This window comes from Danio aesculapii, chromosome 2 (genome assembly GCF_903798145.1).
Source record: "Danio aesculapii chromosome 2, fDanAes4.1, whole genome shotgun sequence".
Classification (NCBI taxonomy): Eukaryota; Metazoa; Chordata; class Actinopteri; order Cypriniformes; family Danionidae; genus Danio; species Danio aesculapii.
The window spans coordinates 9,299,613-9,318,686 of NC_079436.1; the positions used below are offsets into that span (position 1 = coordinate 9,299,613).

Sequence of the window (19,074 nt, forward strand, 5' to 3'; positions counted from 1 at the left end):
GAGGAGGGAGCATCTGAATTCTGGCTCTGATTGTGCTTCTGACACATTCCTATTGTTTTCATCAGTCTCTGCCATAACAGAGCAGCATGCGATATTGACTGCTGCAGCCTGGAGTACCTTTCCTTCATTCAGGTTTCAGTGTCTGTCAGACAGCGTGAAGGCAACACCTGAGATGAGGACATGCGTAGAGGCCAGAGTCCAAGAGGAATAGGGTTTCTCATAACAGGCAAGGTCAACCACAGCGTCACAGGAGAGCTTTTCAGCACTGGAGATATTCGAGAAACATTGGACGAGGAGCTCTTCCCCACTGGACCTGGATGATGAATGAAACAAAGCAACGACAATAAAAAAAAAACAAACAAAAAAAAAACAAACCCGATCTCTACAGTCTCTGAGTAAAGACTTGTTGATTGTGTACAAATTGACCTGAAGTGCGACTGAAATATAATTCTAATCAAGATTTTTTCTTTACAAGAAATGGCTCATTTTGAGCCCAACAGCTTTTGTAATATTGTTTCAGTGCAAAACAAAACTTTCAAAAAGTATTCTAATATTCCAGGCTTGATAAAGCCCTTTGGGTCAATTTTTGCAAAGACATAAGTGTGGTGCCTTGTCATCTGTGACTAATAATGGATCAATTAGGTCCCAGGAGTGTATTAAAAGAACCCCATAAAACTGCGGTCACACTGGGCTTTTCCTCCCATAGACTTCCATTCATACGCACACGAATGCTTCAGACCGGAAACACAAGGTCATGCGTCAAGTTTTGCAGATCGCTGCGTTGGAAGGTTCAAGCTTGGTGAACTCTGACCTGCGAAATCGCATCACTTGACTGCTTAAGACCAATCGAGGATCAAAACACGACCTCTCTGGACAGAAATTTAAAATATGGACCAATCGCTCGCTTTTTTTAATGTCTAATTATCTTGTTTATTCCCACCCCTTTTCGCAGCGACGTACGACAGAATTTCGCAAGCTCAAACTGTAGTGTGACCGCAGCTTTACACTAGACCTTCACATCAACTGCAACTAGACCTCTGCAAACACGCCTACGACTAAGACTATTCACCCTGAGATTAAAGCGTTGATTATCAAGTGGCTAAAGACCAGATATACTGATGTGGCAGACACCTTCAATGTGTCTAAGCATCTGTAAAACTGCATTTTTTCATCTTAAAAATTTTGCAAAACTTCGACAAATGCTATCAATGTCTGATGCGGAAAAGCTTATTCATGCTTTCATGACCTCTCGGTTAGACTATTTTACTGCGTTACTAGGCGGATGCCCTGTTGGCCTAGCTAACAAACTTCAGCTAGTTCAAAATGCAGTTGCTAGAGCGCTTTTTAGAACAAAGAAATATGATCATCACACTAGTCCAGTTCCTTTATCATTACATTGGCTCCCAATGAAATATCTAATATATTTAAAAATTTTATTGACTACCTACAAAGCCCTGAACGGGCTAGCTCCCCAGTATTTGAAGGAGCTCCTGGTGTATTATAGCCCCTCACATCCACTATCCTCAACTAATTCTGGACAACTGATTATTCCCAGAATGTTAAAATCAACAGTAGGCGGTAGATCTCGCTCATATCTGGCACCTAAACTCTGGAACAGCCTTCCTAGCACAGTTCGGGAAGCTTTTCATAATCCTGGACAAGGTCGTATCCCGAGCAGCTGCTGTGGTGGTCATGGAGAAGTGGAGAGCATGAGATTGATCCCTATAAGACCCCAGTGACAGACGAGTCTTCGCATTGATCCTGAAGGGCCAGCCTGTACACCAGCCGATGACCTCCCCCACTTGCAGATTCTCCACGATGGTCGTCTAGCGTTCTCCAGCCTCGGGCACCTAGACTGCAGCTCTGCACAAGAAGTTTGGCCGGAGGAGAAATGGTCGAGCCCAACTTTTGTCAATTGGTGAAGTTTGTTCCACGCTGCTGTCGCCACTGGCTTGCATGGTTAGGGACTTGTGGAGCTGCGCATCGATGGATTTGCTCTTCAGTTTTTGGACTTTCAGCAGCGAAAATTAAACCGCACTGAACTGAACTCAACTGAACCTTAACTCTGAAAACTGGACTGACAATTAAATTTACTAGAACTTCTACGTTAATCTGCTTTGACACAATCTACATTGTAAAAACTCTATAGAAATAAAGATTAATTGTATTGTAAATAGTGTCAGTACAGAGGATCTAAAGAGACTGGAGACGTTTTTGATAAGCCCAAGTCAGGCAGACCCCGCAAGACAACTGCTTGAGAGAACCCTTTGTTGGCTCAAAAATTCATGGCAAGTCCATTTTCCACTGCAGCAGAGCTCCACAAGACCTGGTCACCTGAAGTCCCTGTGTCAACCAGAACAGTTTGTCAGATTCTGTCTCGAAATGGCCTCCATGGCCGAATCAGTGCCCAGAAGCCAACACTAAACAAAAGACAATTGAAAAAAACGTGTAGCATTTGTTAAGGCCCACAGCCTGCTAAAAGGATGGACGCTGGAAAAGTAGCAGAAGGTGGATTTTTCAGATTTTCTGTTAAATTACACCATAGTTGCTGCAAATATTGTAGGAGACCCATAGGAGCCTGCATTTATCCGAGATTCCCCCAGAAAACCAACATAGGCTCATTCTGAAAAAGTAACCCAACATACATTTCTGGAGGTCACGAATTATGTAAAATAAAAATTATGAACAGAATTGGTGACAAAGGACAGCCCTGCTGGAGTCCAACATGCACTGGACTGCCGGCAATAAGTCAAACATGCTGAAGGAAAATAAATTAATGAAAATATTATGTAAATAAAGTATTAAATAAGTACACATACTATTAACATATTATGTTTCTTTAAGACAAAGTATCAGAAACACCATCAGAAGTGTAATGGTAATAGTGTCATTCCATTGAATGCAAGTGCAAATCCATTGATGCGCAGCTCCACAAGTCCCGAACCATGTAAGCCAGTGGCGACAGCGGCGTGAAACAAACTTCACCAACTGACATTAATATTTGCTTTTTATTTTTTACTACAAAACGATTTTAACTAATTAGTAATTCAATCTATCTATACATCTAACATCTATCCATCATCTGTCTGTCCATCCATCCATCTATGCATCTACCTTTCCATCTATTCATTCGTCTGTCCAGTTATACAGTTGAAGTCAGAATTATTAGCCCCCCTTTGAATTGTTTTTCTTTTTCTTCTTAAATGATGTTTAACAGAGCAAGGACATTTTCACAGTATGTCTGATAATATTTTTTCTTCTGGAGAAAGGCTTATTTGCATTATTTCGGCTAGAATAAAAGCAATTTTTAATTTTTTAAACACCATTTTGAGGTCAATATTATTAGCCCATTTAAGCTATATTTTTTCCCGATAGTCAGAATAAACCATCGTTATACAATAACTTGCAGTTAACTGTTAACCTAATTAACCTAGTGAAGCCTTTAAATGTCACTTTAAGCTGTATAGAAGTGTCTTGAAGAATATCTAGTCAAATATTATTTACTGTCATCATGGCAAAGATAAAAGAAATCAGTTCTCAAAAAGGCTCATTCTGAAAAAGTAGCCCAACATACATTTCTGGAGGTCACGAATTATGTAAAATAAAAATTATGAACAGAATTGGTGACAAAGGACAGCCCTGCTGGAGTCCAACATGCACTGGACTGCCGGCAATAAGTCAAACATGCTGAAGGAAAATAAATGAATGAAAATATTATGTAAATAAAGTATTAAAGAAGTACACATACTATTAATATATTATGTTTCTTTAAGACAAAGTATCAGAAACACCATCAGAAGTGTAATGGTAATAGTGTTATTCCATCGAATGCAAGTGCAAATCCATTGATGCGCAGCTCCACAAGTCCCGAATCATGTAAGCCAGTGGCGACAGCGGCGTGGAACAAACTTCACCAACTGACATTAATATTTGCTTTTTATTTTTTACTACAAAACGATTTTAACTAATTATTATTTCAATCTATCTATACATCTATCCATCATCTGTCTGTCCATCCATCCATCTATGCATCTACCTTTCCATCTATCCATTCATCTGTCCAGTTATACAGTTGAAGTCAGAATTATTAGCCCCCCTTTGAATTGTTTTTCCTTTTCTTCTTAAAAGATGTTTAACAGAGCAAGGACATTTTCACAGTATTTCTGATAATATTTTTTCTTCTGGAGAAAGGCTTATTTGCTTTATTTCGGCTAGAATAAAAGCAATTTTTAATTTTTTAAACACCATTTTAAGGTCAATATTATTAGCCCATTTAAGCTATATTTTTCCCGATGGTCAGAACAAACCATCATTATACAATAACTTGCAGTTAACTGTTAACCTAATTAACCTAGTTAAGCCTTTAAATGTCACTTTAAGCTGTATAGAAGTGTCTTGAAGAATATCTAGTCAAATATTATTTACTGTCATCATGGCAAAGATAAAAGAAATCAGTTCTCAAAAAGGCTCATTCTGAAAAAGTAGCCCAACATACATTTCTGGAGGTCACGAATTATGTAAAATAAAAATTATGAACAGAATTGGTGACAAAGGACAGCCCTGCTGGAGTCCAACATGCACTGGACTGCCGGCAATAAGTCAAACATGCTGAAGGAAAATAAATGAATGAAAATATTATGTAAATAAAGTATTAAATAAGTACACATACTATTAACATATTATGTTTCTTTAAGACAAATTATCAGAAACACCATCAGAAGTGTAATGGTAAAATAGTGTTAATGCTAAAACATAAATATAACACACATAAATAGGATTTCCCTTGCGTTTTAAATTGTGTTGGGTTTTGTCGTGATCTGCCAAACGCACTATTGTCCTTCAGAGCACAAAACGCACAGAACCTGTCCTGTTCTTCAGCTCACCTGCACAGTCAGAGCTGCTCATCTATTCCTGTCTAACCCATTCATTTCAGTCAGCCAATTAAGCAGATTATCAGGCTGGTGGAAAAGAAGTTCAGACTCAAGGCCGCCCTGCTAATCTGACCATGAGAAGAATGACTGCTGAACCACGAGCGTCACCTGACGTCAGCCATACAGTGAAATCAGGCCACATGTGTACTGCAGGACAGCAGATCAGCTCAGTGCCACCCTTACTAAACTAAACTAGCTTTAAACATAGTTGTGTCACAAATAATGAGAAGGAAAAATAACATCTGAAACAACTGTTGATTAGTTTAAAAGGTATGTTCGAGAAATAAGGTGTGAAACTATTCTATGTGGTACCAACATAGTTTTTTAAAATCGACATAAACCGCCCTACAATGGGTTCCCAATCAGGGTAGGTTCTTTCAGAGTTTGTACAAAAATCTAGTGTTAATGAAATGAATTGAAATTAAAGTGTACTGTGTTATTAAAGATGTCACATGCACATGATTTTGCTTTGTGAATTTGTTTCTCAACAAACTTCAGTACAATTTTAAAGAGGTGGATGATGCCAGTAGTATCTGGATGCAGACTTGGATATGCAAGCTGAGACTGCATATTTCAGACACAACGCACTCAATGGAGCTTGTGACATCGCTGTGAGAGGTAGGGTTAGCACCATGCAGGGGTGGGGATGAATCCTTTACTGCACGCATTATGATATCTAATAAAATATATATATATATATATATATATATATATATATATATATATATATATATATATATTTGACTGTTTTTAATTTCTTAGAATGGCTTAACTTGAAGTGCTGTAAAAAAAAAAGTATTTATTTTTAACGTACTTTATGAACTTTGATGTGTTTTCCATATGGCAACAATGTCCAACAGTGGATCGAACTTAGATATTTACATTTTAGAATTTTCCTTATGATTAATAATTTAGTTGTTTGAAATGATTTAACTGGTGTTGCATTATAAGCTTTAACACAGAACTTATACAGAAGCCTTATACAACTCATATTCCAATAACTTTCATTTATTCCATTCTCTTTTGCTGAATATTATTAAAAAACAAACCTAATATTGTATTATCATAACTACAAATTCCAGGAAATATAAATATTTTCTACAGTAAATATTATAACAATTAAATAACAAGTCTAATATATCCAGATGCATCAGAATAATGTAACTACTAGCTAACAATGTTTATATATTCTATATACTATACTATGCCTGTCTACGCCTCAACTTACTTGAACTGTCTGCATCCCTGCTCTTATCAAATGTCCAGTCTGCATCATTCTCATAGTCACTAAAACCCATCTCATCCTCACTTTCATCTGCAGGAAGAGCCAGTTCTGTCCTTTTCTTCTTTCACTTACCATAGATCATGGTAGTCCTTGCTAACACTGTTCCCTGTATACTCATATCTAATCAAAAGTAGTATTGTCATTAAAATTTGATTTTATCCATAATTCAAATTCCATTTCCATATCAACATTATATTACTAGCGTTCATGTTGCTATTGTTACAACTTAAAGGATCTCAGCTAACCTTGCTAGCTAGCAAACCCATTGCAATATTGCACATTATTGCCATTTGGCAACACACACACACTTGATTGATCATTCATTCATTTTGCCGAGGCTCGAACCAGCGTGCTTCTTGCTGTGAGGCGACAGCACTACCTACTGCGCCACTGCTTCGCCTTGATTGATTTACAAAAAACTAATGTGATAAAAACTTTTATAAGTTGTGAATATGTCATCATGATTTACTGGAGGTGATGTTTCAGATTTCTTTTGAGGATCTGACATAGTTTGATCCTTTGTTTTTATTGACGTTTACATTTACATTCTGCAATTACTCACAATAAACGACAGGCTGTCAGAAATCGCGCTACAGGAAAAACACTGCATGTCATGTGACCTAATCAAAGCACATCATTGGCTACACTAAGGTCTTCTCTTTCCAAAAAAAAAGAAAAAAAAAAGAAGGTTGGTCTTAAAGAAACAGCGGCAGGGAAATGATCATAAATAACATGCTGCCAAATGGTAGAGGGTTAAACACACAGAAAATGTCATTATTTGAGTGTAATAATTTCAGTAAGTTGTCTGAAAAAAAAATGATTAAATAATGGTTACAATTGGAAATATTGTTTTATTTAAAATAGAAATAAGTTTAGGAGGAATACTAAACTCACTAAAATGAAAGCCAGTTATATGAATCACTGAATTACTTGCCAAACTCTTCTAGTTTTATCACATTGCAAAGTCCTGCTTTAAAATAATAATAATCTGTTAATTGAATGTACTTTTGGTATTTACTGTCTTATTCACAAGGGCTTACAAAAAGTTCTTTCAGTCGGCGCCAATAGCCTAGTGGTTAGTGCGTCGACACATAGCACCAAGGTGCTCACGGCGACCCGAGTTCGATTTCCGGCTTTAGGTCCTTTGCCAATCCTTCCCTTATCTCTGCTCCCCACACTTTCCTGTTTGTAATACCTCCACTGTCCTATCCCAATAAAGGTGAAAACCCCTAAAAAATAATTGTAAAAAAAAAAAAAGTTCTTTCTCATTTTGTGAGAGGGGTCTGGATGCAGACCCGGTGCAGTGCAATCTGAGCTGCATCCGATGCTTTTTAATGGGCTCACCTAACCCCACACCTAACCATACCTCTCACAGTGACGTCACTCGCTCCATTGAGTGCATTCTTTTTTCCTATTGTGTCTGACATATCGCAGCCTGCATCATAATGGTTGCATCCAGATATAGTGTATATGCCGAGCTAGTGGGTTTCCTGATCAACTTCCAGTGACCTGTTATTGTGAGTTTTTTTCTATTTTATATGGTTTCTTTTACAGCATCGATGTTGTAATGTAATTAAAATACAATCAGCTAAATAGACTTTGGCATTCATTCAGTTGCTCAAGCGTAAAACGAGACAAAAAGCCGTTTGCTCGCACGCGCCCGTCAGATTCGGCAGGCTAGCGCAGAAGCTCCATTAAATATACTGGGGTAAAATAAATGTTCATATTATAAAGAAATGGTCGGAGAAAATGTAATTTAATGCAGTGCTTCTTGTACAATCTGAGACCCATTTTATATCAGATATCACTCAGCCAGTGGAGATCGCTGATTTTTAAAGAAAACAGACCTTAAACGCGCTGATTTTGCATTGGGATACAATTCACCAGAAACGATTAACCCAGGTTATTGACAAATTAAAAGTCCTTTTAGCATGCTTCGGCATATACCACATTGCATTTTGATCTATAAAAACAAAGTTGCCAAAAATGTAAATTGCTAGAATTTTGCATATTATTATTATTATTATTATTCATTAATTCATTCATTTTCTTTCGGCTTAGTCTCTATTTCAGAGGTCGCCACCAATCCAGCTGCAGACCCACACACATTTCAGGCACACACAATCTAGCACACACGATCTAGGCAAACCATATATGGTTACAACGGATATGGTTACAACGAGTATGAGACTATTATTGGGATAGTTCATCTAATTTTGTCATCATTTACTCACATTTTCACCATTCTGACCAGCAGGTGTCACCAGAACAATTTGTTCTAAGGGACAGGTCACCTAAAAATGAAAAATCGGTCATCATTTACTCATCCTCCACTTGTTCCAAACCCATTTGAGTTTCTTTCTTCTGTTAGAAGGTTGTAAAAAAAAACAGCCATTGACTTTCATAGTATTTTTGTTCCTACTTTGGATGTCAAATGCTACTGTTTTCAACATTCTTCAGAACATCTTAATTTGGGTTCAACAGCTGAAAGAAATGTATAAAAGTTTGTGTGTGTGGGGCATTTTTTGGGTGAGCTGACCTGTTAGTTGAACATTGAAAACATGTAGAGATTGCAGTTCAATGTAATGCCTCTAGTGGTGTGTAAATTGCTCACTGCACCTTTAAAACATGGATTGTTTGGGACACCCTGTGAAGGCCTCTGTTGCTGACCTCTAAATATTGGGCCTTCAGTTCATTACCCTGTCCTGTTTTTAGGTTATTTATCAGTCTAAAGGCTTCTTTTATGGGCTGAGCTCTGAAACAAGTGCAGGCTTTCAGAGATCTCTCATCATAATAGAATTAAAAGTGTGTTTTTTTGGTTGTTTAAATTGAAGGGACGTATGCCAAACCAGCGATCCTGCCCCCGGAGGTGGCCATCGGAGCTCTGGGAAAGATCCAGGTCAACTTTCTTCATCATTTAATTAAAAGCGTATTAGGACATTGACGGAGATTGTGATGTCACTATCTTTTAATAATGGTGACATACTGTATTGATTTTGTTTATTTTCTAGTATAGATATTTATAGATCATCATGACCTTACTTTTGACATTTAAAGATGCTGTATGTAAGTTTCTGACTCTTTTATAGCATTAAAAAATCTTAATATGTTTGCAGATATTTAAGAAACATGCTAAGTGAACATGTTTATCTGAACAACAACGCTGAAGTCAGATATTCTGCTCTCAAAATGTGCGCTACATGCTGGAACCGCTGTCTTTATTTGGGTTCTTTTAACCTGCCAATGCCAGTTTAGCCAATTATATTTCAGCATCCCGGGTTGCCTTTGTGGAAGGCTCTCAAAGTATGCGTGGCCTCTAGTAGAGAGTACTGTAGCAGACTCTGAAATGAGACTCAGATTCGGAGTTCCACATGAGGTGGTTATTAATTAGCAAATTATATAAATATTATGAACGTAAACATTAGGTGAGCAGGTTACATTGTAACCCCGTGTCCTAACACCACAAGATTTGCAGTGATGAGCAATTTGACTGTTTGCACTAAACGAAACACGACAGAAATTTAAATACAGCCATTCAGAAGGACTGATTAGTGCACTCACTGCACTCCAACGAAATGGTAAGGTTTTTAATCCTATTAATATATATTAAACCTCTTTCACATTATTAAATGTACATGCTGAATCACTCATATGTGTTGACTTTGAGTCACAGATCTAAAGTTCAATTTCAAATGGTTTATTTTACTTTCAAGCTCTGAGGTGAACTATCTGCTGCTGCTTTCAGTGGTATGGCAATAAATGTAATGTAAAATGGCATTAAAACTCACATTAATAGCATTTAACACTGAATAAAGCACATGAGGTGTCAAAACAGCAGAAGCCGTTACTAATTCACCAACGTCACTTTAGAGCTAGTGTCTGAATGATTCTCAAGCGTAATGTCTAAAGTGATGACAAAACAGATGATTTTGCTGACATTTTAAGATTAAAAGGCTGAACTTGACATGAAATATATGCCATCAGTCTACAGAGATATTTTCTTACAGTGTTACAGTCTACAGCATTTCTCTGTTGCAATCGGGATATCACAATAATTAACTAAGAGAAAAGCAATGCAATCACTACCAGACTGCTGTTGTTTGCGATAAAGCTGGATTAATACTTTCACCTGGCGACGCATCGCGCACCTCCGCTGACTGTGTGCGCACCTGTATACTCGCCGCGTTCGCCGTTGTGATATTCTTTAAAGCGACAGGGCGCGGTCAAAAGAAACCCACCGTAAAACCAGACGGATAAACGGAGAAGTAGGAAGTTTCCGGAACTACGTCATATCATTAATATGATTCAATATTTTAAACTAATTATTTTTATTATTTTTATAAATTATTTTAGGACAGTTTTACCTTTTAAAGTTTATTAAAATATTAATGACAAGAGAACACCCTGCTGAAAAATCCAGCCTAAACCAGCCTAGGCTGGTTAGCTGGTTTTAGCTGGTTGATCAGCCTGGTTTTAGAGGGGTTTTGGCCATTTCCAGCCATTTCCAGCCTGGTCTTAGCTGGTTAGGCTGGAAAATGACCAGCTAAATCCAGCTAAAACCAGCTTGACCAACCTGGTTTAAGCTGGACATAGCTGGTTTTGGCTGGGCTCCCAGCCTGGCTAAGCTGGTCAAGCTGGTTTAAGCTGGTCATTTTCCAGCCTGACCAGCTAAGACCAGGCTGGAAATGGCTGGAAACCAGCCTGGAAATGGCCAAAACCCCTCTAAAACCAGGCTGGTCAACCAGCTAAAACCAGCCAACCAGCCTATGCTGGTTTAAGCTGTTTTTTTCAGTAGGGCATGAGCTGCTCTACAAATATATTTTTATTATGGTAAGAATAAAAGCAAAAAAAAAAAAGTACACTTACTAAAAAATAAAGATGTTTTTTTAGATTGAGCCCACTCCACAGTTCACACATTACTGTCTGGCTAGTTTCTGTCCTTTACTTATGCTAAAAAGGCAATAATGGTCCAACATTCCTGACCATTATCGCCATAAAGCCTAGAAAAACAGGGCATCAGTCTTTTGTAAACCGATAGGTTCAAATATTCTTTTCCAGTTATCAAAGAAATAATTTGTTTCATTATCATAGTTTTGTAACTATTAAATTGTTTTAAAGGGCACCTATGGTGAAAAATCTACTTTTCAAGCTGTTTGGACAGAAATAAACTGTCATATTGGGGTGATATAAACACACCCAGTCCTTTTTTTTCAAATTTAACAACATAAAAACGGTGGACCAATTGGAGCTGTTTTCAGACCGACCGCAACTTTACGTAGGAGTGCGGTCCCCCCGCCCACCAATATTGATTGACAGCTGCGGGCATTAACATGTCCAGTAGTCACGTGTATAATCATATCATCAAGAGAGGACGAGCGCAAAGCAGACCAGAATAAAAGGTGTGTTCAGTTCGCTAGGTTCATCAATCATCAACAAACGTGATCAAGAGTGAGTTTTATGTTTAAAATGTTTTAAAACAGAGCACGTGTGTAATGAATTACAGCGATTCACTTCATCAGCACATCAGCACACTTCATTGTCAGAACAATTATAAAAGAAGTCGCTTCAATTACGGTTTGTGGACATTAAATCAGGTTTATTTTGTACATTAATATAAGAGATATCCATACAGCAGTGGATATTACCAGTATCATGACACATATGCGTGCAAAACGAGTGCAAAGCTTAATGCGCTGTCTCTCTCTCTCTCTGTGTGTGTATGTCTGAGCTACGTTTGTGTGTGTGTGTGTGTGTGTGTGTGTGTGTGTGTGTGTCTGCGCTATGTGTTTGTGTCCTTGCTGTGTGTGTGCGTGAACTTTGTAATGACATTGTGTGACTCATTGTTGCAAATCCACAAAAAAATGCATCAAATACTGATTGTTAAAGTTCTTACTGTAGTATTTCTCACACACGTTATGTGAGATCTGCTTCCTGAGGCAGCCGAGGGCGGCGATTGCTGACAGGCACAGGAACGGTGGGCGGGGAGGACTAGCCTTAAAGGGTCAGTACAAAAAAACAGAAAAACCTTTTTTCCAGCTATAATATAGACACTTCAAACAGCTATAATAAATAATCTGATGGGTGTTTTGAGCTAAACCTTTACAGACACATTCTGGGGACACAAAAGACTTATATTAAATCTGAAAAAAGGGGTAACCTATGTGCCCTTTAAATTCAAAATTGCAATATATAAATCAGTGTAAAACCTATGAATGGTGGAAAAACACATATCTGTAATTGTGTATCCAGGTCTCCACTTTTGCCATGACCTCTTTTGGTTTTAACAAACTTATCCTTCAGGTTTTTCCAAACCTTTTAACAAAAACTTTCTACTTTCCTATGGCTGTAGCACTTTCTAGTAAAGAATTATTGATCATTAGATTATCTTTATGATCTGTACAGTCGTACTGCTTTAAGGAGGGGGTATTTGTGGGTGAGGTCTCTGAGTAACACTGTTGAGAACCGGGATAGGAAAGTAACTATATTAAAATAGGCACTGTCTTTATAAATAAACTGCATAGTTGCAATCTATACAAAAGAGAAAGATCGACTTCGAATATCACTTACCAGTTTAATAATGATTTGATCAGATGTTGTTAGAAAACACACAGTTTTAATCTTCTAAGCAAGAGCTTATTATGCGGTCCTGGTGTCATCTTGTGGATAGACAATGTCAACCGTCTTTGGCTAATGGACGCCGATGCACTGTCTCTCAGAAATTATAAATATTTTGAAATAGGCACTATCCTTAGTTGCAATCTAAACAACTACATTATTGACTTAAAAAGCCTCAAAAGTACATTATGTTGCCCAACAGCAGGAATATTTGTCAAAATGTAGAGCAATCTCTGCTTGTATGTGGGCAGATTAATACACAAAGGTGAAGAGGCCTTTGTGTGCTGTTACTGGCAAAATATCTCACGGCTATCAGCCAATCAGATTCAAGAACCAGACAGAACTGTTGTGTTTATATATATATATATATATATATATATATATATATATATATATATATATATATATATATATATATATGTATGTATATAGGTATATATGTATGTATGTATATAGGTATATATATATATATATATATATATATATATATATATATATATATATATATATATATATATATATAAAGCCAATGTGGCTTTATATCGGCACTGGTGGGATTTATATTTTTGCTGCAAAAAAGTGTTCTTGTAGCTTCATTTGATTACAGTTGAACTTATTTCAAGTCACACTGAATGTTTTGGTTCCTTTTCTGGATGAGAGAGCTCCTGGACTCCATTTAAATTTGTGTTTTGAAGATGAATGGAGGCCTCAGGGGATTAGAATGACACAAAGAAAGTTTTTTTGTTATTTTTGGGTGAACTAATTCTTCAAATGCTTCACTTTAGTTGCCTTCATTCAGATTAAAGACTGTTACTGTAATGTGACTGCAAAACATGCACCTCGTGTTAATGAAAGTGCTTTTGAACTGCACATTTAGATTTATTGTTGTGTCTTGTGTGTTTAGAAATGAGCTGCAGTGGTTTGCACAGGTTGGAGGTTTGTATGTAGGAATGGAGGCTGGCACTGAATGGCTCTTCAACAAGCATCTGAACTTAAGCAGCTCATTGTCTGTCGACTTTCTGTGAGACTTCATTCACTCAAGCCTCTGTAGAGACACACTTCATCCAAAAGCACTTCTGTGCCAGTGTGTCTGCGAGTCTTTGTGAAAAAGGACCATTAATTAACTGTTAAATGGATCATACATGGATAGAGCACTACTATGTGATCATGGATGAATGTTGTAAAAAAAGCCATTGACTTTCATAGTATTTTTTTGGATGTCAATGGCTGATTTATTCCCCAACACCCTTCAGAATATCTTGTCTTGTGCTCATCAGAAAAGTTTAGAACATCTTTAGTGGTGATGACGCATAAATTTTTGGGTGAACTATCCCTTTAAGTGAGCTACAGCCAGAAACTGTTCATGCTCACACTCGTAACATAAAACAGACTTGACTTTACCCACTTCCCTAATATATTCAAGGTGAAGGTCTCTTTTTTGTTCAAGTAAAAAATGATAACCAGTAGTTATTCAGATATTAAACATCATTATACCCCATCCATGCTAAATATAGTTCACCCAGAAATAATTACAACTAAAATCCTATCAATGATTTTTGGCCTACCATCAGGGTTGCCAGGTCTAAGACGATTTCCCAACTCAAAAGGAATGAAAAGTAGCCCATTTTTATTCCTTGTCCAATTACAGTCAATTATTAGATTACCACAAAGGGCAAGGTTTACCACATCTCTGATGTTTTATAATACATGGATACACTCACCGGCCACTTTATTAGGTATACCTTACTAGTACCAGGTTGGACTCCCTTTTGGCTTCAGAACTGCCCCAATCCTTTGTTGCATAGATTCAACAAGGTACTGGAAATATTCCTCAGAGATTTTAAGTCCATACTGACATGATAGCATCACACAGTTGGCATTTCTTGGCACACTTTGGGCCCATTAGTACCAATTGAGCATCGTGTCAACGTCACAGCCTACCTGAGTATTGTTGCAGACCATGTCCATCCCTTTATGGTCACTTCCAGCAGGATAACGCGCCATGTCATAAAGTGCAAATCATCTCAGACTGGTTTCTTGAACATGATAATGAGTTCATTTTACTCAAATGGCCTCCACAGTCAACATATCTCAATCCAATAGAGCACCTTTGGGATGTGGTGGAACGGGAGATTCGCATCATGGATGTACAAATCTGCAGCAACTTTGTGATGCTATCACGTCAATATGGACTAAAATCTCTGAGGAGAATTTCCAGTACCTTGCTGAATCTATGCCACGAAGGATTAAGGCAGTTCTGAAGGCAAAAAGGGGTGCAACTCTAGTAAAGTGTACCTAATAAAGTGGCCAGTGAGTGTATATTTGCTGATATTAAGGAAACACGCTAAGGGAACATACTTATATCTGAAAAACAATGCTAAAGTCAATTATTCTCATTTGAAAACCTGCGCTTATTGTCCATGCTAACCACTTAGCCACCTTGCTGCAGGTTCACACTTGAAAAAATCCATGTGGTGTTCTTTTAATTAGCAAACCATACCAATATTACAAATGTAAACATTAGCTGATCTGCTTACCATGTAAGGCCATATTTCAAGTACACTTGCTCTGTTTGGTGACATCAATCTGGCAACTTCCATGTGCGTCAAGTCAAAGGACTTGTGGCCGGGTGAAAAACCCCCAACCAATATGGTTCATTTTGGCTGCAATACTTAGTTCAACACAACATACTGCGCCTTTAAGAAACAACTCTGCTTTCATTTTCCATTTGTGAGAAAGATACATTTTCACATTACAAAAACAGCCCCCAAAAACGTTCGTGCATTTTCAGAAGATCCCAATTGTGCAAGAAAACCCCGACTCTAATAACACTGCTCACCATCCATTCGCGATCAGTGAGGGGCGGAGCCTGCAGCAGCTCATTATCATTTAAAGAGACATAAACCGAAACAAGTAGCTGTAAACTGAGGTGATTTTCACAGGGTAAAAGGTAGGGGTGTCAAAATTAAGTGTTTCTTTGGAGCACAGCTATGCAGAAAGGGACAATTCGATTTCACTTCAGTAATAGATCATAACCGGTTATTACGTGTTGACATCATTTATCTCCTATGTGCGATGTCGCAGCAGAACACTATGGTGAAGTAGGCGAGGGCGAGTAAATAAAACACTCCTACTACTTAAAAGGTAGATAATTATGCACAATTCAAGTACTTGTGAGTTTGCTGGACAGTTTTTCATTGACACTGAAGAAGGCAAAGCACACGAGCCGCTATTTCACTACTAGAGAGAAATGCTGTAAAAATCCATCTCCACCTCTCTCACTTTGGAACTTGTGGATCCAGACACGAGCGTGCCTGAGGTGCGAGTTTTCTCCACTGTGTCTGTTATGGATTACCTGTGATAACCGCGTCTTATGCGCATGTAGACTATAACCGCGGCTGTTCTTCCCACGTCACTCAACTGTGAACAGCACTTTCATTTTTAAAGCCAATCGCAGCCCTTTATGTTGAGCGGGTGAAGACAATGACCAATCATAGGGGTGTAAGGCCTCGCCTGTCAGTGCTCAAAAAGAAAGCGGGATAATAGTTACATGAGTTTATTGGCTATAAATACTCAGGGTGTCTTCTGTGCATGTATTGGAGTTTAGTTTGATCCATTCAAAAAGAGTGTTTTCTTTGAGCAGGCCAAATGTACAGATGTACAGCTCATATATCTCTCTGCTGTATTAAAGGACAAAATTGTATTATCAATAATACATAAATATTATGATATTTATAGATTTTAATAAAAAAAAACTTCTTGTGTTGTGAAGAAAAAATCTAATTATGTATGGAAAGCATCGTGAATGCACCGAGGTATCGAATTGAACCGAATAAACCGCATGATAATCATAACCGAACCGTGAGACCAGTGTAGGTTACACCCCTAGTAATAGGGTTCACAGTGTTTTCCCTATGACACCAAATAATCAATCTGACCTGTGTAAAATGGGTGTCCCACATCACAAAAAATAAAACCGATTTGAAAATGAGTCTGAACGCCAGAGGAGAACAGAAACAGATTTTCTTTTTATTTTGGTCCAAGAATTGACTTGGGACAGTAGTACATGACAGAGTATGTGAGGTGTAGCCGCTGAGAGTCTTTTGAGTATTGCAATGTAGTTGAACGAATCTCCTGTTGAGGTACAAGAACACACTTCTGATCAAAACGTATGAGAACTACCTGGGAAGAACCATTCAGAAAACCACGCTTGCATAATCGATCACGTTAAATTGAATGTGATTTTGCACAAGTTTTACGAACAATTCCCACAGAAACTCGTTGAGCTTTGTGTATCAGGAGAAGCCGACCAAAAAATAAAAAGAGAAAAAGGTGCCGTTTTGAACCTCTGGAACCCTCAGGTGGCCTGAATTGCTCTGGAAGACACTGATCGACAAAAATAAATAAAAAGAAATCAAGATCGCACATGAGGAATGCTACTTCAGTGGAATGTGATGGTTGATAACGTCTGTGTGTGTTTAAAACGTAAAAACAAATGGAGTTTTCAGCTTTATAGTGAAATGTTTTCAAGGAATGCTTCAGATATTTGGCTTGCTCTTAATGTGAGCATGACACTTTTAAAGCAAAGGGTCTACAAAGCAGCACCTCTTCAAAACTATTTTAAGACACGAGAAGGAACAAACACAGGCATAAATTCCCATTTGGCATTTTAGAGCGGTTTGTATTGAAAAAGGCTAACGACTGGAAAAGTAATCATAAATGTCCTTCAGATCCACCTGAGGGTTTGGTCGAAAGGTCCAAGGTAAATATCCTTGTTTGTTTATCTAAAAGATTTTCTTTAAAGCAACGTTCAAGGCATCTCTCCTTCACATAAATAACAATGAAATGTACATTCAAAACAAAAAAAAAAGTATAAATCGAATGAATGAGGGTAAAGCAGTTCACGTGTCACTATATGAACGTCTTCATACTCGTCGTAAATATCTCGTCGTCGACTAGTCGTAAAAGTCAAAGTATCCAAAGTGAGCGATTGATCACGTCTGTTCCGATGGCGCGTACACAGTCAGGTGTTTGATTAAAACAAGCGCCGTCCCGTCATGTTTGTGACGTTTTTCTACACACCGTCCTTTGAATTCATTTTTTGTGTCTTCCGCTTACTGGATCGTCACAAAAATGCTCAAGGCGGTAGCGAAGGAATGAAAAACAGTACAGTAACTAAGTGGCGCGTCAGTGTGAAATGTGTGTGTAAGTCAGGCAGCTTTGTGATGGATTGATTGAATAGCTTCTGAAGAGTCAAGGCTCATGGAGGTCTATGGTGGTCCTTTAAAAAACATTTTCTCGAGCCACAGAGGACGCCGGGGTCAGGTGTCGTCATCGGTGTCCTCGATCAGGACTTTGGTGTCTCGGACCTTCGACCTGAAAGAAATAAATAGACATATTTAAGCGTCAAACGCATCATTATGAAGGCATCTGTATGATGGGCATCGGAGGCTAATAGTGGTGTAACAGATCACAAATCTCACGGTTCGGATCACATTAGGGTTTTTTAGTCACGGATTAGACCATTTTTCGGATCAGCCAAAAAAGGAGGAGACAAATGTAATTTGCTTTCCATTTATTACAAAAACTGCACTGCAAGACACTTAGAACCTGTAATTAAAAAAAATTTAATAAAAAAAAATCAGTTGAAAAAATAAAAATAAATAAAATATTCAGGACTTTGAAAAATTCACTGCTACTGTTGCTGATAACGCTAAATCAGACCCCCTAGTGTTTCATGATTTTTCAAAATTTCTTGCGATAAAAATGATTTTGTGGCGGCAATTCCCAGAAGCTTGCAGACAATTTTGCGATTAAAAAAATATATATAAATGTAAAAAATTAAATATATAATCTTATTTACCATATTAGGTATCAGCTTACACTGAATGCATTAATACAGGCTAAACAAGTAGTGACATAAAACACCTTTAATAACCTAGGAAACCTACCACAACTTCTTCCCTCATCGTTATATTTTACAGGAAATCCTAAATGCTTTCATCCATGTGATTTGAATGATGAAAGTTACAAAATTAGGATAAATCTACAAGAAAAAAAAATATTGATCCGCAGGTCACGTTTGTTCCGAACCATGGGTTGTGATCTATATGAATCACGTATGATCCGTTACACCCCTAGAGCCAAACATGACATTAAAAATGTATTTATTGATTGTTTGACGTATAAGTTGTTGATGTGATTTTCAGTCACGAATGACAAAAATGTATATAATTAGTGTTG

General features: G+C 37.7%; 1 protein-coding gene across 1 annotated transcript in view; it reads right to left on the minus strand.

The window, feature by feature from the left end:
- Window positions 1–16,837: 16,837 nt before the first annotated feature.
- The window catches only part of xpr1b (xenotropic and polytropic retrovirus receptor 1b), a 41,965-nt gene continuing 39,728 nt past the window's right edge, over window positions 16,838–19,074 (minus strand). The window contains exon 14 of the mRNA XM_056472281.1: window positions 16,838–18,207. Within this exon, the coding sequence (XP_056328256.1) occupies window positions 18,153–18,207 (55 nt within the window). The 3' untranslated portion in view covers window positions 16,838–18,152. The remainder of the gene's footprint in view (window positions 18,208–19,074) is intronic.